General features: G+C 44.7%; 1 protein-coding gene across 2 annotated transcripts in view; it reads right to left on the reverse strand.

Annotated features, from left to right (window-relative positions):
- Nucleotides 1-23,583, reverse strand: part of stxbp1a (syntaxin binding protein 1a) — a 118,279-nt gene that overhangs the window by 87,730 nt on the left and 6,966 nt on the right. For both annotated transcript variants that reach the window (XM_069890272.1, XM_069890262.1), the window contains exons 2-3: nt 8,314-8,363; nt 2,546-2,627 (exon numbers count right to left, since the gene is read on the reverse strand). In XM_069890272.1, the coding sequence (XP_069746373.1) occupies nt 2,546-2,627; nt 8,314-8,363 (132 nt within the window). The remainder of the gene's footprint in view (nt 1-2,545; nt 2,628-8,313; nt 8,364-23,583) is intronic.

Here is a 23,583-nt window from a genome sequence, read left to right on the forward strand (position 1 = left end):
AAAACACACTAATCATCAAACATCCATTTGTGTGAATCCATTTTATTCTCTCCACATTCCTTGCAACCTACCTAGACTCTCACTCACCAGGGTCAGTTTAGAGTGGCCAATTATACTATATATCTTTGGGATTAACCTGAAGCCCAAAAGGAAACTCGCACAGTCACAGAGTGAATGTGCAAACTCGACACAGACAGCACCTGAGGTAAGGAGTGAATCTGGTTTACTGCCTCTTCCAGCTGCACCTTTGTGCCACCCTAATCAGAGTTATCACATGTTAAATCTTAAGGTGGGTCATTACCACTTATTATGTCAGGACCAAATAATCAAGAAGGCAATTGGGATGATAATCTTCCTTGCAGAGGGATTGATTTGAATTCTGGAGGTGAAATTGCAGTTGCCCTAAAGAGCTGAGTAAAGTAGTATTTTCCATGTAGATGCTGCAATGTGCTCCTCTCAATCAATGGAATTCTGTGAGTCTCGATTATATGTTGTCAATTCTGAAGGGTGATGGTCATGGGTCAAACTGCATGGTGGGCACTGATTGGCCAACAATCTTAGACTAATCTGTGAAATGCCTCTCATAATCACAGGGTCTGAAAGAGCATTTGACAACCAACAAAGTATTTTTGAAGTGTAAAATGCAGAGTAAAAAATAGCCCACATTCTGAATTCCACTGAACAGTTACATAAAGCAAACAGTCCAGCACAGGAATATGTGCCAAACATGATGCCAAATTAAACTAAGGCTCTGCGGCCTGCACCCAATACATATCTCTCTAGTCTCAGGGATATTCATGTGTCTATCTGGAAATCCCTTAAACACCACTACCGTTTCGTTACCACCACTACTTCTGTGGACCATTCCAAGCGCCTAATACTCTCTGTGTAAAAAAGACTTGCCATGCAGATCACCCTTAAACTTCTCTCCTCCTCCCTCCCACCTCACCTTAAATACCCATCCTCTGGTGTGTGAAATTTTTATCCTGGGAAAAAAAAATCCTGAGTGCCTATCCTATTAATGCCTCTCAATCATATAAACTTCCACCAGGGCACCTCTCAACATTCCACAGAAAACAACCCAAGTTAGTCCAATCTCTCCCCATAGCTCATACCATCTAATTACGACAACTTCCTAGTAAATCTCTTCTCTACCTTTTCTAAAGCCTCCACGTGTTTCAATACTTCAAGTACAGCCAAACCAAAGTTTTACATCGTTGCAATGTGACTTTGTTACCAACTTCCCAAAAAACATTGCACTAGAACACTGGAGATAACCTCCTGCTATTCAAAATACACAAGAGAATCACTGATGTCTCCACCTGAGAATTAATGTTGCACCAAAATTCAGCAACCTTGAATCCAATTACATACTGCTCTTTATGTCTGAAAATTGGCATCTCCAGCACTGAAATATGCTGTTGGCATCAGACCAGAAATCTAACCAGGCACACCATATCCAAGGCATCTATATCCATATCTAACTAACACTAACCAAATTTTCAGTCATAATTTCACATCTGGATGAGGGTTATTAGGCCATATCCGAGAGCAACCAGTACTGGTTATGGCCAGGGCAACTAGATTTTAGTAAAAGATCTACAGGACATTGGATAGCTGGAATCTGAAGCTAAACACAGTCTGGTGGAGAAACTCAGCAGCTATGCAGTATTAATGGGAGAAAAAGAATCGCTGATGTTTCAAGCTGCAACTAGTTATCAACACGGAGGAAATGTGGGATGGAAGCCAATGCAAAGACAACAGATTTTAGTATGCCGCTGCTAGAGGTGTTCTGAGAACTCCAATCAAATAAGCTCCATTCCTTGGCTTTTACCCCTGCCTCTCCCAAACAGTGTATTGCCAATCTCTGCCTTTATTCTTCTCTGAGTCTCTGACACCAGGTACCAGTCTCTGCAGAACCCCTGGCTCCCACCCTTTCTCTGTCCCAGCCCAGTCTCAGTCCACAGTAACACAAAGGGAAGCATATAATCCCCAAATTCCATGCCAGACCTTATGAATGCAGCCCTTCGGGCAAAGCAGTCTGTGCCATGCAATTGAACAAGCTGATAGCATGCTACTACTTCAAGGCCAATATACAGATCTCCCTCGGAAAATCTGTTTAAACATCAGCCTAGGTACTGTATCCAAGCCTCTAGCAAAGGACTCAAACCCTGTTCTCAGTTTTCCAAACACCGCAAGCTTCTTGGCAGAAAACAGTTACTTGCCTTGGGTTTCTCTGAAAATATAACCATATAACCACATAACCATTTACGGAGCGGAAACAGGCCATGTAAAAATGGCCTGTGATTATTGCTAACTAGTAAACTTAGTGAAATAATGCACTCTCTGAATTCCGTAGAACAGTCACAAACTTGCCAAAAAACAGAGCTGTAACTAACTGTTACCAGGATTTCCAAAGTAATTTGTAAGGAGTATTAATATTTTTAATTTGCTCTACAGCTGCAACGATCGTGCTATCTACATTAAATGTGGCTCAGTGCTATCCAGTTCAACTTGAAGGATCGCAGCAGTAAGCTGAACTCACTTGTGATGCCTTCTGTCATGATGTCAGTCATCTTGCAACAGGATGACAGCATCCGCATGCTGAGCTGATCCACCACCAGCACCTGAAGAATAAACATAGACAACTATTAATAAAGACATTAGCAAGGTGTGGTAAACACATCAGCAATGCTGGAACTAAGCAAAAGCCCAGAGTATAAATTAGTTGCTTCGCAGCTCATCGGGTGTTCCAAATAAAAATTCAATGCACATAAAATTAATGTAGCAATATGCATCATCCATAGCCCTATCCCTTACAGAGAGAGAGTTGGGAACTTTTATTCACAAGAAAAACACTTTCATGATCCATGTGGGGTTTTGGTAATTCTTCTCCTACCAAGTACTGGCCAGCAATGAGCTTCCTCCAGATCTCTATTTCTACATTCCATGGACATTTGGGAGGTATAGAATACAAAACTCTGAGTAACCCTTAGTTCTGTCACTCAATCACATCATTGATCATTAACCTTTTGTAACACAGGAACACATCATTCCTAAAACATTAGGAAGGCCTACTGTTTGCAAGTAGAAATGGAAAACCCAACATTTCATGGCCAATAAATTGGTCTCTTTTAAGAGAGATTTTCTTTACCAATAGAGCAAAGGATCTCTCTCTCTCTCTCTCTCTCTCTCTCTCTCTCTCTCTCTCTCTCTCTCTCATCCTTTGTAATTTTCCAATCTCTTCCTATACATATTCTAGTGGGAAGTGGGCAGCTCAAGTACTGGCTGGTTTATTATCTGTCCTTAATTGTCCCTGAACTGAAGATGCAGTGAAATGTCAACCCCATTGATAGGCCTGGAACTGCATAAAGGTCAAAATGAGTGAAAACAACTTTCATGAGCTGGCTGGGCTTTTACAACAATCCAGTCTTTTTATTTTATCATAGTGGGATTGAACTCTTGACCAATAGTCCAGTAAGTTTATCACAAGTTTATCGTATTTGTCGCTGCACATGAATTATCCAGTAGGGGATTAAAATGACCAGAATATCTTCTCTTCCAATTGATGAAAAACCAGCTTCTGGTTCTTTATTCTAAACTGAAGTGGTTACAAATTCAATCAGGTTCTTTTCGAGCTTAAATATTCAGACTATTTTAACTTTTTGAAAACTTTCTACATAACATTTTTATTTAGACATACAGCATGGTGAACAGGCCCTTCTGGCCCACAAACCTGTGATGTGCTGTGATAGCAGCAAGCAGACACAAAAGACTGTACTACAGGCTTTATTCTGCTAAAAGTCTGTACATACCAATTTCAGCTGCGGTGGCTCCCGAGTGATTGGCTCAGGAGGGGCCGGCTCAGGCTTATATTTAAGTTGGCTGGTCAGGTGGAGTTAGCCCCCAGCTGGTCCTTCTGCAGGTACAGAGATCGCCCCCTACAGTAGGCTAGTAGTCATATCACAACATTCACCCCCTTCTTAAAATTGTCCTGGGTTGTGGGGCGGGGGGGGGGGGGGGGGGGTGGTGTTGAGTGACGATGCCAGGTGGTATTTACAGGTTTATTTTACAGGTTTAGACAGTCCGGCGGCCATCAGAGTCTCTGTGACTGTCGCAGGGTTAGCTCATGGTCAAAGGTCAGTGAGGGTGTTGCGGATGCCGGAGAGCTAGTCAGATCCGCCACAGTTGAGTCAGGCGCCGGGGCGGGCAGTGTAGTGTATGTCTGTGGTAGTGTGGCCGGGTCGGCGTGGATTGACAGGGGAGGGAGGTGCTCGAGAAGCGGGGGTAGTGGTTCAGACCCTGGGTCCTGGGTGGTTCAAGGATGCCCGTGATGGGGAAATTGTGTTGGATCGACATGGTGTTGGGATGGTGGTGGTGGTGGTGCTCCGGCTAGTGCCAGATCCCTGGTCGAGACAGTGTCCTCACAGCCACTGGGGTACCTGATGTAGGCATAGTTGTGGTTGGCATGAAGGAAGAGAACCTGTTCGACCAGGGGAGTTTGTCTTGTGGGCCCGTATGTGTTTGCACAGGAGCACCGGTCCCAGAGATGTGAGCCACGCTGGGAGAGAGGTTCCAGTCACCAATTTCCTGGGGAATTAAAACAGGCATTCATGAGGGGTCTGATTTGTAGCTGTGCACAAGAGCGGCCTAGTGGCATGGAGTGCCTCAGGGAGGGCTTCTTGCCAGTAGTCCACGGACCAGCCTTTGGACCCAAGGGTAAGACCCAACTCAGTTTTCGCGCTCCACCTGCCCGTGGCCCCTTGGGTCATAAATAGTCGTGCAACTAGTCACGATGCCTCGCATCACCAGGTGCTGGCGCAGTTCCTCACTCATGAAGCTGGACCCCTGATCACTGTGGATGTACGCCGGGTAGCCAAACATGGTGAAGACCTATGTCCGGGCAAGGGATGGTGAAGGGAAAATGGGAGTACTCGTCTATAACCATGAGGAACGAGACGTTCTTGTTTGTGAAAGGCAGGGGACCCTTGAAGACGATACTGAGTCATTCAAAGGGCCGCATGGCCTTGTCGATGTGAGCCTAAGGTGGTTGGAAGAAGCGAGGTTTGGAGTCCGCGCAGACCTTGCATGATTCAGTCATGGTCCGAACCTCTTGGACAATGAAGGATAGGTTGCGTGACTTGATGAAATGGTACAGGCGTTTCACCCCTGGGTGGCAGAAAGAGTTATGGAGTGCCTGCAGCTGGTCGGCCTACACTGACGCGCAGGCCCAGAAGTCGTTGAACTTCCCCGGTCTGTGCTGTATGTCGTAGCTGAATGTGGCCACCTCGACTCTCCGTGCAAGATCTCTTCATTCTTGATCTTGCCTTTGTGGGTGGTGCTGAACATGAATGCCACTGCACACTGGTCGGTGAGGAGAATGAACTTCCTGCCAGTCAGGTAGTAGTGCCAGTGGCAGACAACTTCCACGATCGCTTGGGCCTCCTTTTCAATGCCAGAGTGTCCGAGCTCAGAACTGTGGAGGCTTCAGGAACAGAAGGCATCGGGTTACTCCTTCTGGTTGAGGGTAGCGGCGAGGGCAACATTTGAGGGATCGCACCCCACCTGGAATGGGGTGACTTCATCCACGGCATGCATCATGGTATCGGTGATGTCCTGCCAGATGTGCATAAAAGCTGCCTGCGCCTCGGGTGAGATGGGAAAGGTGGACGGACTTTTTCCGAGAAATGGGGAAGCCACTGAGAGTAGTAGGAAAACAGGCCAAAACACCTGTGGAGGGCCTTGAGCATGTGGGGGAGGGGCAGTTCCATTAATGCATGCATTACGGGTCGGGACCAATGACCCCATGAACACGCACTTCTCTTTATTGTAAGTGAGGTTCAACTCCTCAGCCATCCGGAGAAACCTCTTCAGGTTGTCATCATGGTCCTGCTGGTCGTGGCCGCAGATGGTGACATTGTCCAAATATGGGAAGATCGTTCTTAAGTTGTGCTGATCTACTATGCAGTCTATCTCCCTCTGAAAAACAGAGATTCCGTAATTGTCCCCGATGGAACTCAGCAGAACTGGTAGAGGCGCCCGTCTGCCATGAAGGGAGTGTAGGGCTTCTCCCATGTGTGGATTGGGAGCTGATGGTAGGCCAACTTTTAGTTGATCATGGAGAAAACCTTGTGGAGAGATATCTCGTTGACCATGCTGGCTATTTTGGGTAGGGGGTAGGCATCCAGCTGAGTGTATCAGTTGATGGTCTGGCTGTAGTCAATAACCATCCTTGGTTTGCTGCCCCCTTTTACCACCAGGATTTGCGCTCTCCATGGACTGGTGCTGGGCTCTATGATTCCTTCTGCCAGAAGCCATTTTACCTCCATTTTGATGAAGACCTGGTCGGCCACGCAATAGTGTCTTCTCCTGGCCGCTATCGGCTTGCAGTCTGGCGTAAAGTAGTTGAAGAGGGTGGGGGTGGGGTCACCCGCAGCGTAGAGAGGGCTCAGGTGGGATGGGAGTGGTCAGATTGCGTGCTGTGGAGCGTGAGCGGGGCGAGGGCCCGCTGAGAGTGAGGAACATGGCATGAAGTGGCAGCCGGGGGCAATCTCTGTCAGCACGGGGTGCATTGGATGGGTGGTCTGGTCAGCACCTGTGTTGACCACATCATCCTGTCCTGGCTGTTGCGATGTCACTGGGGCCCAACTGACCCAAGATGGTGGCACTCTGTGGACGCACATGGTGTTGGTATGGCTTGGCCTCCCCGTGGCTCATGTAGTCCATGCTGGCAGAAGTGACGTAAGTGGTCCTGGCGGAAGTGGCTTGGAAGAAGATGGCGACACCTGAGGTGAGCACACCACTGTGGTGCCCATCAGAGGCAGGACCGGAAGTGGCATCAATGGAGCGGGCAGAAGTGGCGAGGTGGGTTATGGCGTTGCCCGCACTTCGCACGTGGCGGTCTAGGGGGGTTGTTTCTTGATTGCGGAGGGCAACCGCACTCCCGGTGGGTCTAGAGAGGAACATTTTCGCGTATTGGCCTTTCTTACTGCATCGGGAGCAGAACAAGTTTCGGGCCGGGCAGCTTCTATGGGACCATCTGTCTGACCCACACTAAACCCGCAGTACTTACAGGGATGCGGGGTGCCAGTGGCAGCGATGGTCTCCTCCATGTGCGGCCCTGGGCTACAGCAGTTGTCTGGGACGGCCATACTGAGTGCTGGGGGAGTCGGGAGTTGAAGGCTTCGGTATGCAGAGCTGCAGCCTCCAGAGAGTGAACCACCTCCACAGTTCTGGAGATGTTGTCTTCCAGCAATTTCTGCCAGGCGCTCCTCGATCGCAGTCCTCGCACACAGTCATGCCTAATCAACCGATCCTTCTCCCCTTCAGACACCCTGGTCTCGGCCAGGCATATGCGGGCCAACTCCTGCAGGACCCCCAGGTAGGCATCTGCCGTCTCACATGGCTGCTGAGTCCTGATGCTCAGCAGGTACCTGGCGTAGGCCACATTCGTTGGGACTTTTACATGGCCTCCAGGACGGCCATTGGCAGCTCATAATTGGTGCAGTCTTTGATGGCCTGGAAGGTTTGAAGACCCAACTTTGTGCGGAGTACCAAGAGGCACTTTTGGTTAGTGTTGATGACCTCGGTCTGTGTTTGGATGACCGTCTCGACGGCGTGCTTCCAGATTCTGAAGCATGCCTGGGGTTCCAGGTGCTGAGGGTCGATCCCCAAACTCCTAATTATCAGGAACCTTTCCATGGTCGTTTTCAAATTTTTAGCAGAATAAATTGTGACGCGCTATGGTAGCAGCGAGCAGGCACAAAACACAAAAGACTGTACAACAGGCTTTATTCTGCTAAAAGTCTGTACACACCAGCTTCAGCTGTGGTGGCTCCCAAGTGACTGGCTCAGGAGGGGCTGGCTCAGGCTTATATTCGAGTCAGCTGATTGACAGCCGACCAGATGGAGTCAGACCCCAGGTGGTCCTTCTGCAGGTACAGAGATTGTACCCTCAGTAGGCTAGTGTTCATATCACCACAAAGCCCATGAACCTCAAATACACCAATTAACCTATAAACTCTGGTCCACCTGAAGGAAACCCATGCAGATACTGGTAGAACATTCAAACTCATAAAAGACAGCGCCAGATTCGAACCTGGGCCACTGGTGCTGTAATAACATTACGCTAACCACCACGCTAACTGTGGCATCCAAAGTTGTTATCCTTGTGACTTTAAACAATGCTCCATGTCAGACACACCCTACTAATCGGAACCTGCTTCAGTCCAGAAACCATACAAATATCTCTTCTGGCCATTCAACACTAGAGCACAAAGCATCAACACAGGTTGAAATGAAGAGGTCCAATACCTTCCATTCTCCCTTCTTCTTCACCTTCTTGATGACATCATTCATAATTTCTGTGATCAGAAAGAAATTAGCATTAACCTTCATAGTAAACCTGAAAAATACTATCCAAAGCCCAGCAGTATGTGCAGGCGAGAAGAGGTGTGAAATATCTGGACAGAAATATCAGCCCAGTTTTCTGTCCTTCAGATATACACTGTGAATAAATGTTGAAGTGCGTGTGATGTAAACATCTGCAAATTCATCATCCAACAGCATCCTCATCACTGGGTCACTAAATGTTGGCCCAGTGTTTCGCTGTTTCTAGGGGCCATCTCTTAAAGTTACAAAGTTTCTTCTTAAATAAACGCTCATCAAACACAATGTAACCTGATGTAGATAATGATGCAAGGCATTGTCTGGTGCATGAAGAAAGGATCTAATGTTTGTCTTTATTTGCCTTTAAAATCATTCTGTGCTCTTGGATCATGTTGACTATGCATTTTTGCCAGTTGACAAGATTACATTGTAATTCCAAATGCGGCATTTTTTTCTTACCAATCCTTAAGGATAGTTGGAAGGAATTTGTAATATTGTTTCAAATACCAGTAGATATCCCATTATCCTATGAATTAAGTAAAAATCTGGAAAATGGGATCCTGAGATTAGGAAACAGCTTTCATTACACAAATGATAAAAGATCAAGGAGGCTAAGTAGGCGACAACAACCAACACAAAGCCTGCAGCACTGATTTGCTGGCCGGTAGCTTTCTCATGCCTGCAAGCCGCACCAACCATGCTGTTCAATCGGGTGAGTGCATCTTGCAGAAGCTGTGGTTTCTAATATGACATGGAAAATGAATAAAAACTCAACGCACAAGAAGGTGTGTTCCAGTGTTTTCAGATATTACTCTGGAGGTACTGGTGGACGAGAGAGGGGAAAAGAGCTATGATGCTCTCTGGGGACCCTGCAATACAGAGAGATGGAGCAGCTGGCAAGTGTAAAGCCCACGGATCTGAGTGCATTGTCATCAAGCAGTGAGCACATCAAATTCTACTGACCAAGCAGCATCAGGCTCCACTCCATGCATCTCACCCATCTCATCTTTCAATAGTTCAACCAATCTCCATCTCCATCCTTGGTAACAAATCGACCCCATCAAGCTCATGACCCTTGCCTGACCCACTGATTTGTCAACTGAAATCCTAACTGTCCTATTCTCATCACTGAATTGTCAATCTGTCACCTTCCCAAATTCCAAAGCCTGGCACATACTGTATATATTCACTGGAATTTAGAAAAAAAAAATATTGAAAAACCTGACATTGTATCAGGGAGAATGTTTCTCCTGGCGGAGTTCCGGGAACAGGGGTTATAGTCTCAGGTTACAGAATGAGATTTTGGATGAGACAAGGTGAAATGTCTTTACTCAGATGTTGGCGAGCCTATTGAATTCTTTACCACAGAGTTTACAATCACATGTATTTAAGCAGTCAGATAAATTTCTAGAAGGAAAAGGCATTAAGGTGCAAGTGAAGAGCGCAACAATCTTCTATGGAGGTAGTTGGATCTATGTCGATACCATATTTAATAAATGATTATATCAAATGGCAGAGCAAGCTTGAAGTTTCTATATTGGATGTTCCTATGTATTATTCTTCGACTCCTCCCTTCCTATAAATCATCCTCTTGGCACCGATCCCTGTGACCGCTCCCTCACCATCATTTGGGGCCCCAAATAGTCATTCCAAGTGAAGCGACACTTCACTTGTGAATACGCAGGGGTCATCTACTGCATCTGGTCTCCTCTTTATTAGAGAGATTAGATGCAGACTTGGGGATTGCTTTGTGGAGCACCTTGGCTCAGTCCACTGCAATAGCACAGATCGCCCAGTGGCCACTGTTATGGATTAACAACCCTTTTAATTATTTTTGGACCAAAGGGACTTTGTTAGTACTAACTCAGAAACAGCAATGGAAAATTCATCAGACAATGGTAAATTCAAAATAATAGTTTTTTTTAATTAAACTATTAACAACATAACATTTCTTACTTATCTCTGAACTTACTTAACTCTAAATTTAACCCCACTATGTGCAAATGTAAATGTGTGTGTGTGTTTATAATTAAAGTCCCACTCTGAAAAGTCAATCTTTAAAAGTTCAACATCATTTTAGTCTTGTTTAAAGGTCTTAAATTCTCAGTTCAGAAATAATTATAAAGCGCTTTAGGGCTCTTTACTCACAATGTGGCTATTTTCTTCCACGATGAATTCACAAATCCAGACAAAGGTTAAATAAAGTGGCCATACAAAAATAAACCCAGTAGAAATCTGTCCTCTTTTCCAAAGAGATAGTAAAATCATCTTCCTTATTTCAAAAGCCACTGATTCTGTGTTCCCCTTTTCCCCTGAGTAACACACAACAGCACCAATTCTGGTTACTGTAACTCAACCCTGTCTAACAAGGTTTCACCCCCTGTGTCACAGAGGTTTTGACTTCGGTATTCTCCAAACTGAACTCTTCCAAAGCAACTCAAAATGTCTGAATTCGGTAATATATTTCTCCAAATCACTGAGGTGAGTACCAATTCTTGGAAACCACATGACCATCAGTTTTATTTCTACCAAAATTCTATTCTTTTTCAAAACCATTCCATATTCTTAACAACCTCTGACCTCATCTCTGTTCAAGAGGCTTAAGTGGCTTTGATTAAAAACTGATGGCTTCCTTCAGCAGTTCTTGAAGAGTTAAGACCCAGTTGAAATCCATTAGCTCTGTCTGTGCAAGACACTGTGACTGAAAACACACTCTTCTCTAAGCACAATGGTTTACCTGTAATTGTGCTGTGACCTGTGTCTGATCCTGTACCAACCCACAGCCAACTTACTGAGAATTCAATACAATATTTTAACTCAATAATTTACTTTACTATTTTTATAAAAGAAATATAGTTCAACATTAAATTAAAGGTTAACCACGCATTTCAATTCCTTGCCCTATTCCCTTGCTTACATGTTCTGTCCATAGTCTCATGCACTGCCAGACTGAGACAAACTGCAAATTGAAGGAATAACACCATATAACCATATAACCATATAACCACTTACAGCACAGAACAGGACAGTTTGGCCCTACTAGTCCATGCCATAGCAAATCCCCACCTTCCTAGTCCCACTGACCAGCACCCGGTCCATACCCCTCTAGTCCCCTCCTATCCATGTAACAATCCAATCTTTCCTTAAATGTAACCAATGATCCCGCCTCGACCACGTCTGTCGGAAGCTCATTCCACATCCCCACCACCCTCTGCGTAAAGAAATTTCCCCTCATGTTCCCCTTATAATTTTCCCCCTTCAATCTTAAACCATGTCCTCTAGTTTGAATTTCCCCCTTTCTTAATTGAAAAAGCCTATCCACATTTACTCTGTCTGTCCCTTTTAAAATCTTAAACACCTCTATCAAGTCCCCTCTCAATCTTCTATGCTCCAGAGAAAAAAGCCCCAGTCTGCACAACCTTTCCCTGTAACTCAGACCCTGAAATCCTGTCAACATTCTCGTGAACCTTCTCTGCACTCTCTCTATTTTGTTTATATCTTTCCTATAATTTGGTGACCAAAACTGTACACAGTACTCCAAATTTGGCCTCACCAATACCTTGTACAATTTCATCATAGCCTCCCTAGTCTTGAATTCAATACTCCGATATATGAAGGCCAACATTCCAAATGCCTTCTTCACCACACCATCTACCTGAGTATCAGCCTTGAGGGTACTATTTACCATAACTCCTAAATCCCTTTGTTGCTCTGCAATCCTCAATTGTCTACCATTCAATGTATATGACCTATTTAAATTTGCCTTTCCAAAATGTAGCACCTCACATTTATCTGTATTAAATTCCTTCAGCCTTTTCTCAGCCCACACCTCCAGCCTTCCTAAATCACCTTTTAATCTACGGTAATCTACCTCACTGTCCACAACACCACCAATCTTTGTGTCATCCACAAACTTGCTTATCCAATTCTCCACCCCTACATCCAGATCGTTAATATATATAACAAATAATAGTGGACCCAGGACTGAACCCTGAGGAACTCCACTAGTCACCGGCCTCCAATTGGACAAACAATTTTCTACCACTACTCTCTGACACCTCCCATCCAACCACTGCTGAATCCATTTCACTACTTCCTTATTTATACCTAATGCCTCCACCATTTTTCCTAACCTCCTGTGGGGAACTTTGTCAAAAGATTTACTAAAGTCCAAATAGACAACATCCACAGCTTTCCCTTCATCAACCTTTTTTGTAACCCCCTCGAAGAACTCAATCATGTTTGTCAAGCATGATCTACCCCTGACAAAACCATGCTGATTACTCCCTATCAATCCCTGTACCTCCAAATATTTGTAAATAGCATCCCTCAGAACACTTTCCATCAACTTGCCCACCACAGACGTCAGACTTACAGGCCTATAATTCCCAGGTTTGCATTTGGACCCTTTCTTAAACAGAGGAACCACATGTGCCACCCTCCAATCCTTTGGTACCACCCCCGTGGCCAGTGACATCCTAAATATCTCTGTTAATGGCCCCACTAACTGTCCACTAGCCTCCCTGAGTGTCCTAGGGAATATTTTGTCTGGTCCAGGAGATTTATCCACCTTTATCTTTTTTAACACAGCCATCACTACCTCCTCGGTTATCCTTATATGCTTCATGACCTCCCCACTATTTTTCTTTACTTCAACTGGTTCAACATTTTTTTTCCCTAGTGAATACCGAGGCAAAGAAATCATTCAAAATTTCCCCCATTTCCTCAGACTTCTCACTCAGCCTACCCTCGCTATCTACAAGGGGTCCAATTTTATCTCTCACTAATCTTTTACTTTTAATGTACTTATAGAAACCCTTTGGATTTATTTTTACTCTGTCAGCCAAAGCCTCTTCATGCCTTTTTTTGGCCTTTCTAATTTCTTTCTTAAGATTCCTTCTACACTCCTTGTAGTCCTCCTTCAACTTCTCAGCTCCCTGCTCTTTATACCTCTTGTACACCTCCCTTTTTCTCCTAACCAAATTTCCAATATTCCTCGAAAACCAAGCCTCCCTATGACTTCCAGCCTTTCCTTTGATCCACACTGGGACATAACTACTCTGTACCCTCAAAATGTATTTTTTGAATATCCTCCATTTTTCATTAACATCCTTACCTGAAAATATCCTGTCCCACTCAATACTCCCCAAATCCCTTCTTATTCCTTCGAAATTTGCTCTTTTCCAATCCAGAACCTCAACTTTAGGCCTCTCCTTGCTCTTCCTTAAAACTACCCTAAAAATAACAGAATTATGATCACTAGACCCAATTGGTTCTCCAACATTAATGTCCGCTACCTGACGTAGCTCGTTCCCTAACAGGAGATCCAGTATTACACCATCCCGAGTCGGTTCTTCTACTAACTGATTTAGAAAACAATCCTGAACACATTTAACGAACTCCAGCCCATCCAGCCCTCTAACCGTATATTCTGTCTGGACACCCTCCAATTAGATGGCATTAACATCGACTTCTCTAGTTTCCCTTCTTTCCTCCCCCCCACCTCCAACTTTCCCCATATCTCCTTACCTGTAAGTGGTCTCTCTCTTTCTCACCATTTCCCCTACCCCAGTTCTGCATTCACAGAGCCAAACCCCACCCCACCCCCATCAATTCTCACCTTTCCTCTCTCCTGACCACCTCACCAGATCCAAACATCTTGGTTGGAATGTTTGCCTCTCCCTGTCATTTCTTTTATTCAGGTGTTTCCTACTTTTGCTTTATACCTTGAAGAAGGGCTCAGTTCCGAAACATTGGCAATATATCTTTACTTCTTAAGGATACTGTGAGACCTACTGAGTTCCTCCAGCATTTCTGTGCTTGTATTATGCATTATTGATTCCATTTGCATGACCCATAGAAAAATGACCCTCACCTATTACCACATCATTACCACAAGTGACCAACCCCTCTTCCAATCTCCAATGATATTCCTCATCACCCCACCAAACCCCAGTCTCCTTTTCCCATAAACACCAGACCCAAACTCATTCTGAACTCACTTAATTTCTCATGTGAGGCACGTGAATTTACTTTTAGTATAGCCCCAGCTAAAGCTCCATTGCAAACCAGGTTCTTAATGAATATAAACCACTGCCTTTGAATCTGTAGGCAATTATCTGGTGTTTGGGTTTGCAGGAGCTTCCAAATTGCTTGTCATGTTTCCTACCTGGCAACAGTGTCTAAACTTCACATTGAGCTGGCCTGGGGCTATACAAGGCAGAAGATAAAATTTTTTCTCTATGTACAGCAGTGCTACTTTGCCTGTTACTTCGAACTTAATATTGTGGAAATGATTCAGAAAGAATTCCGCATAAATGTAAGGTAAACAAGAAGTCTGCAGATGCTGGGGTCTAGTGCAGTACACAAAGGTGCTGGAGAAACTCAGCAGGTCATGCAGATCAAATTGCTTTCCACTGATGGTGCATGACTTGCTGAGTTTCTCCAGCACCTTTGTGTACTCCACATAAATTTAAATTAGGTCACTAACTCCTAAAGGCTCAGACTGAATTTCTGCTTGTATTTAACTCACTTGACAAAGGTGAATTTTTTTTTAGAGATACGGGACAGTAACAGGTCCTTCCGGCCCATAAGCCCAAATACACCAATTAACCTACAAAGATTTTTGGACGGTGGGAGAAAACCAGAGCACCCGGAGGAAACCCATACAGCCAAAGGGAGAACATACAAACTCCTTACAGACAGTGCTGGATTCCAACCAAATTTCTGGTGCTGTAATGGCGTTGCGCTAACCGCTACACTAACTGTGTCGAACTATAAATACCAAAATAGATGACCTATCTCCACTTTCTCCCGAAATCTCTACCGTGGCAGAAGCCAGGACTAATACTATAGAAAACTGATCAGCTATGTCCTATTCATAAAAAGCAGGGCACATCCAAGTGCATTAATTACCACTCAAATCCATTTACACTCAATATAATGAAAGTGTACTGTGTCTAATCAGTGATAAAACATTATGTATTCTACCCCTTCTATTGTTGAAGGCGCAATACAAATGGAATTCAGAATAGTTCATGAATGGGCAATAGAGAGGAGGGTGTATCCACCTTTGTCTTTTAATGAATGAATCAGAATGAATGGATATGATTAGTGACTCAATAATATAATGGAAAAACATAGAATAATTAATGTGAATCCTTTGAGCATTCTGTAGATTGTTACCTCATCTACACTTTCTAATTGGTTTCTGCTCATGCTTGACTTGGTGTACTATTCTCAATTGTAATCGGATAAAAGCAGGAAGGATTAAATTTAATTACAGAAACAAAGGCGCCAGCTTCTTTCCTCTTCCAAATGTGGAGTAATTCTTTCAATCTTATTGAAAAGGATAGATCAAAAGGAAATGACATCTCAAATCCAGGACCATGCACATGGTCTTGAATTTTAAGTGAAAGAGAAAGGTCCAAGTTTGGGAAGTGTGACGTGATATTCACCATCATCAAACCACTTGCTTCAGACTAGAATAAACACAAACATACATAAGATTATAGGAGAGTGGAATTAACAGCATATACCACTGGCTTACAAATGCATTTTAACATCAATTACTTATTGATGGGGTTTGTGGTAAATAGTTCCCTTGACTATTAAACTTGAAGCAAGGCTGACAAAGTCCCAAATATGTAAAGACTATAAAATTACTCTGATTTTCAAAATCCATGAAGTAGCTCTTTTTTTTCCTGAATGTATCAGTAAATTATATTCTGCTCAGTTGCTATTAGAAATGAATTTCAAACAACTATTTATTACAATAATTCTAATCCTTTAAGTAAATCTGATGCCAGACATTTCCAGCTAGTTCTAATTTCACCAGACGATCATTGACCCATCTGCTATCAAATGATATTTCGTTCACTTCAACTTATAAAGCAATTGGGCAAAGCCTAGTCACTTATTCTAAAGTCAAATCAATGAATCATTACATTCAATATTAATTAATAGTTATAAAAGCTACTTTTAGCTGAAGTGGCGACACAAGTAGATTGGGTGGGAAAGAAGACACAAGACCCTGGGATACGGGAGCAGAAGTAGGTCATTCGGCCCATCGAGTCCACTCTGCCATTCCATCATGAGCTGATCCATTCCCCCATTCAGCTGTACTCCCCCACCTTCTCCCAATAATCTTTGATTGCATGAGTATTTAATACAGTAGAATCCCCATTATCCTGAATTCAATCAACCAGCAAACAAAAGGAAACAAATAAATAAATGCATTTTTAAAATAGATAATAAATAAAATTTAAATAAAAGTTTAAAATTGTAAAAGTGACTGTTCTCCGAAGCAACCCACAACCCCTTGGCGAAAATGGGAGCAAGAGTTCAGCCAGTGAAGCGACCCGGTCGTAATCCCACCCACCCCCCCCAACCCACCACAGCAGCTGTTTCAATAAAGTTGTATTTGACTAAAATGGCGGCATCCAGGGCGAAGAGTCGGTTGATGCCATTCATTGCTGGGACGACTCTCCCAAAGTGTCTCCCTACCCCTCTCTGGTAAGAATCTTTTTTTAAAATTTGTATTAACAGTGTTAGAAAGACTTTATCTGTAATACTGGGGGAGGGTGGGTTAATTATGATGGTGGCAAGGTTAGTGTAGTGGCTAACAGTAAAGGTTCCATTTCTGGAACATAATACTACATTTGGAATGTAACACATGAAATTCTTTTAACTTTTTGACTACCATAAGGCAGGTAGAGAGTTGCCATATTGTCCAATACCCCTCACATAAACCCACAGCACCTGGTGTTCCCAGGAGGTCTCCCCTCCGAGTACTGACCAATCCTGAGCCTGCTTCGCTTCTGAGATCAGACCATCTAGGAACACCAGTTGCTGCAGGAACTCCTAGCGCAACGTTGTTTCAGTGTCAGAGACCGGGATCGAATTTAAATTTTATAAGCCAAGGGAATTATTACCTGATTAAAGTGAATTTGACATAATTAAAGACTACCATACTAATTTTTATCAAATTACTTTACATTTTGCATTGTCTTTGTCCTTGAAACTGTGTATTCATGATGAATGGGATATTACCGTATTTGATGGCATAATCAAGACCCATTTTTTTCCCCAAAAAATGGCTCAAAAATATCCCCTGGGTCTTGTGTGCATGGTTGACATGAGGGTGATAATGGTGAGTAATCCTGCGTGGCATCAGCATCATCTATCGTTGGCGCAGGTGGTGGGGAGAAGCGGGGCGGTAGGATCAGTATGGGGGCAAGGGGCGTGCTGTCAGGAGACTCTCCTAGTGGCCTGCTGTTGGTCCCCGCACTGGTCCCACCACTTCGCTCCCTCAGGAGAAAGCAGGGCAGAGGGACCAGTGTGGGGACCAACAGCGGGTTGCCGGGAGAGAGCAGGGCAGGGGGACCAACATGGGGATCAACAGTGGGCTGCCGGGAGAGAGCAGGGCAGGGAGACCAGAGTGGGACCAACAGCGGTCTGCCAGGAGAGAGCAGGGCAGGGGGACCAGCATGGGGATCAACAGTGGGCTGTTGGGAGAGAGCAGGGCAGTGGGACCAGTGTTGTGACCCACAGGAGAGAGCAGGGCAGGGGGACCAGCATGGGAACCCACAGTGGGCTGCCAGGAGAGAGCAGGGCATGGGGACCAGCATGGGGATCAACAGCGGGCTGCCAGGAGAGAGCAGGGCAGGGGGACCAGCAGTGGGCTGCCAGGAGAGAGCAGGGGAGGGGGACCAGTGTGAGGATCAACAGCAGGCTGCCTGGAGAGAGCAGGGCAAGGGGTCTAGTGCGGGGACCAACAGCGGACTGCTGGGAGAGAGCAGGGCAGGGGGACCAACATGGGGATCAACAGTGGGCTGCCGGGAGAGAGCAGGGCAGGGAGACCAGAGTGGGACCAACAGCGGTCTGCCAGGAGAGAGCAGGGCAGGGGGACCAGCATGGGGACCAACAGCGGGCTGTTGGGAGAGAGCAGGACAGGGGGACCAGCGTGGGGACCAACAGCAGGCTGCTGGGACAGAGCAGGGCAGTGGGACCAGTGTTGTGACCCACAGGAGAGAGCAGGGCAGGGGGACCAGCATGGGAACCCACAGTGGGCTGCCAGGAGAGAGCAGGGCATGGGGACCAGCATGGGGATCAACAGCGGGCTGCCAGGAGAGAGCAGGGCAGGGGAACCAGCGTGGGGACCCACAGTGGGCTGCCGGGAGAGAGCAGGGCAATGGGACCAGCATGGGGATCAACAGTGGGCTGCCGGGAGAGAGCAGAGCAAGGGGACCAGCGTGGGGACCCACAGTGGGCTGCCGGGAGAGAGCAGGGCAGGGGTACCAGCATGGGGATCAACAGCGGGCTGCCAGGAGAGAGCAGGGCAGGGGGACCAGTGTGGGGATCAACAGAGGACTGCCAGGAGGGAGCAGGGCAAGGGGTCTAGAGCGGGGACCAACAGTGGGCTGCCGGGAGAGAGCAGAGCCGGGGGACCAGAGCAGGGACCAACAGCAGGCTGCCAGGAGAGAGCAAGGCAGGGGGATCAGAGTGCGGGCCAACAGCGGGCTGCTGGGAGAGAGCAGAGCAGGGGGCTCAGAGGGGGGATCAACAGCGAGCTGCCGGGAGAGAGCAGGGCCGGGGGTCCAGCGTGGGCACCAACAGCAGCTGTTTGTTTTTATAAAATGTTTTCTGCTCTAGCTACTGCTTTTGTTTTCTCCTGTAAATTACAGCAGTATTATTATTAAAAGGATTTTTTTCCTGTTGTCCTAGTTGCAGGTTTTGTCCAAGTTTTTTTTCTGCTATACTGCAGATATATATTTCAATAACATTAAATGTTTATCCATAAATACACTAAAAAAATTCTTCATATTACCTGCTGAAATGAGGGATATGCCATCAAATACAGTAGGTAGGCATTGTAACCGTGTGTCTCAGTCAACCAGAAAATTGGCATATGCGGCCTCAATGATCCCTGTAAGTGCTGAATAATGGGGATTCTACTGCACCTACTAATCTCTGCCTTAAATACACCCAACCACTTGGGCTCCACAGCTGCCCATAGTAGCAAATTCTAGAGGTTCATGATTCTCTGATGAAAGAATTTCTCTGCATCACTGTTTTAAATCCTGAAGCAAAGCCCTCTTGTCCTAGACTGCTCTACCATGGAAAACATCTTTGCCACAATTACTCTATTCAAGCCTTTCAACATTCAAAATGCTCCTCATTCCTGTGAACTCCAAGGAGTACAGTCCAAGAGCTGAAAAACATTCCTCATGTGCTAATCCCATCATTCCAGGAATCATTCTTGTGTATCTTCTCTTGCACCCTCTCCAATGCCAGCACATCCTTTCTTAAATGAGGAGCCCAAAACCGGACTTTGTACTCCAAGTGAGGCCTCACCAGTGCCTTATAAAACCTCAACATCACATCCCTATTCCTCGAGATATGAATGCCAACATTGCAATTGTCTTATTTATTACTGACTCAACCTGGAGGTTAACCATTAGGGCAGGGGCAGTCAAATATTTTTGGTTATGGCCCACATGCAGAAAAATATAAGGAGTCACGGGCCAAACAGGAGTTTTCAACCATTTACACTGCTAGAAAAATGGTGGGGTTTTTTTAAGATCAGAAAAACCCAGTGCCATCAAAAATTCATTTTCTATCAAAATAACTATTTGACTACTGTTGAGATTACAGTCATTTATTGATGTGCCCACATGTTACAGTAGGCATTTCTGTATCTGCTGCTCTTTAATTTAAATGAATACAATAAAATTTGTTAAAACTCTCATTCAAAAAACAGTGCAAAATAAAAAGCTGAGGGCAATATAAGTTCAGAAAGGGACAAGGCAGTTTCCAACATTCCTCCACAACTTTCAGTGAATACAGTTCATGGCCCAAGTGTCCACCTCAATGACTATGATGCAATGTTAAATCTGTAGATAGGCTATTAAAGTTAACATATTCCTTGCAAATCAAACAAACACAATTCCATTTGACTTCTGTGAGAAAGTATTCATTTTCCCACCGTGTCTGACATTTTTGGCACTCCTTTCCTATTTTCCATCTTTTCAGTTCTCCCGTTTGAACAACGGAGGAAAACTTTTTTTTATAAACAGAGGTAAAACATTTTTTTTAACTGAGGTAAACTTTTTTCATCAATGAGTAACATTGCATTAGTTGGTCTAGTAGTTGTTCAAAATGGCAACGACATCTAGTGTTAAAACTAAGGTCAATGCATATAGAGTGCGATCTATTCTTAGAAACTATGTTCTAACAGGGCATATTATATTTTATTTTTAAAATTCACCCTGGGCCACTTAAAAATAGGCCACAGTTGGCCTGAGGGCAGTAGTTTGGCCACCCCTGCTTTTGTGCTTATCCTGCTCAAGGACCCCAAAGACTCTTTTCACCTTCAAATTTTGACTTTTCTCCCTATCCAAATCATAATCCATCCTTTTATTTCTTCTACCAAAGACCCTGGCCATACACTTCCGAACATTGTATTTCATTTGTCACTTTGCTCATTCTCCTGATCCGACACAAGTCTCTTTGCAGCTTCTTAATTTCCTCCTCACTACCTGCCCCTCCTCCTATCTTTGCAAACTTAGCCACAAAAGCCATTTATATCACAATCCAAATCATTGGGCATAAAATGTGAATAGAAGTGGCCCCAACACCAACTCCTGCAGAACACCACTAGTAACTGGTTGCCAGCCGGACGGAATAGGATCCCTTTACTCCCTCTCTCAGACTCTTGCTGATCAGCCAATCCTCTACCCATGCAAGGGTCTTTCCCGTACTTCCATAACCTCCAATCCTATTAAACAATGGTATGGTATGGTATGCTTGCTTTCATTGATGGGAGCATTAGTTATAAAAGTAAGAAAGTCATGTTGCAGCTACATAAAATTTTTGGTTAGGCCAATATTTGGTTGGAATACTGTGTACAATTCTGGTCACCCACATTACGGGAAGAATGTAAACATCTTTCAGGCCATCACCTCGTCTTCTGTCACTCCAAGGAGAAAAGACAAAGTTCACTAAACCTATCCTCATAAGGCATGCTCTCCAATCCAGGAGGCATCCTTGTAAATCTCCTCTGCACCCAATCTTTAGCATCCACATCCTTCCTGCAGTGAAGTGACCAGAAGTGAATACAATATTCCAAATGGGAATATTGGCTGCAACATTACCTCATGGCTCTTGAATTCATCCTACAGTTAATGAAAACAAACACACCCTGCACCTCCTTAACACCACCATCACCGCGGTGCAGCAGACTTTGGGTCCTGTGGACATTTACCCCAACTTCTTCCAACTCCTCACATCCCTCCCAATAGCATTGCATTCTGTCTTCAAATACAACCTAACAAAATGAACCACTTTACATTTTTCTGGGTTAAACTCCATCAGCCATTCCTCTGCCCAACTCTGTAGCTGTCAATGTCCCTTTGGCAACCCTCCATACTATCCACAGCACCACCTACTTTTGTGTCATCCGCAAACTTACTAACTCTCTCTTCCATGGCCTCATCCAGGTCATTATAAAAATCAGAAGGATGAGATGGCCCAGAACAGATCCACTGGTCACTGGAGTCAAGTGCAATATACAAATGCGCTGGAGAAACTCAGCAGGTCACGTTGTACCTCTCAGAAGTAAAAGGTAACGAAAGTTTCAGCCTGAACTCTTTGTCACAGGTACAAGAGAAAAAATAGGCAGACGCCTGAATAAAAAGGTGGAGGGAGGGGTGGTGGGAGGAAGGGGATGGGGAAGGGGTGGAGCACAAGCCAACAGGTAGGAGGTAATAAGTGCATACATGTGGGAGGGCAGAAACTGTGGTGATGGGGAGAAGCAGGGATGTAGTTCTGACTTGAGAAGGAAGGAAAGGGGTGAGGAGTGAGAAGAAAGGAGGCAGAGAGATGGGAAAAGAGAGAAGCAAGGTTAATGAAAATTGGAGGCAGAAGTTAATGCTATCTGGTTGGAGAGAGTGCCAGGATGGATTACAAGGAATGGTTCCTCCAATTTTTGGGTGGCCTCGGTTGGTGGTATAGCAAGCTATTGTCATTGGTGTGGCAATGGTGCATGGAATTAAAATGGTTGGCCACTGGGAGGTCCTTACTGTTGCAATGGAGAGAAGGTCCTTAACAAAACAGTCTTCCAGTCTGCATCTTGTCTTCCCTATGTAGAGGAGGCCACATCAAGAGCATTTGATCCACTGAATAACTCCAACAAATTCATAAGTAAAATGTTGCTTTTCGGCTTGGTTACTTTATGGCGAGTTAGCATTAGCAGTTAGCGCAATCCTGTTACAGCGCCAGCAATCAGGAACAGGGTTCGAATCCCGTGCTGTCTGTAATGAGCCTGTACATTCTCCTCATATCTGCGTGGGTTTTTCTGGGGGAGGAGCTCCTGTTTTCTACCACCATTTAAAATGTACTGGGGTTGTAGGTCACTTGGGTATAATTGGGCAGCAGATGCTTGTGGGCCAAAATATTTGGTTACCAGGCTGAACATCTAAAATTAAATTTAAAAATTTAAATTCCTCTGGATGCTGCGTGACCTGCTGAGTACCTCCAGCCCATTTGTGATGCCAAGCTTGAACTTGAACATGTTATCTAACCCGGCAAAACAGCATCTCTCTAGACCTCAGTGCTCAAACAAGCCAATACAATGCAAAGTACATAATTATCACGTATTTAGATAAATTCACACACACATAAATAAATAAATAAATGTTTTGGCATGATTTGCTCAGTTACAGGATACTGATCATCAATCTCATGGCCTGGGGGAAGAAACTTATTTCCCAGCCTGCCAGTCCTGATTTTAATGGTCCTGTGCCACCTTCCTGATGGTAGTGGGTTAAAGATATTGTGTGGTGGATGCAAAGGATTCTTAATAATTCTTTGAGCCCTGTTTCCACAATGCTCCCAATAAATGTCATAAATAGAGGAAACGGGCAACCAAATAATCTTCTCCACTTAGTTTTAATTTAGACATACAGCACAGGAACAGGCCATTTCAGTCTACGTGTACGTGCCACCTAATTTACACCCACTTAAGTAAATAACATGCTCATGATAGGTTAAAAATCAGACCAGAAAAATTTAATTCAGGTGACCGAAAGTAAGTGTCCTTTAACATTTTTGGCATGTTAGATAGCCCATATTAGACCTTGCAATAACTGGTAATGCTATTATTAATGACTGAAGTACTTGAAGTCAACCAAAAGC

This window comes from Narcine bancroftii, chromosome 1 (assembly GCF_036971445.1).
Source record: "Narcine bancroftii isolate sNarBan1 chromosome 1, sNarBan1.hap1, whole genome shotgun sequence".
NCBI lineage: Eukaryota > Metazoa > Chordata > Chondrichthyes > Torpediniformes > Narcinidae > Narcine > Narcine bancroftii.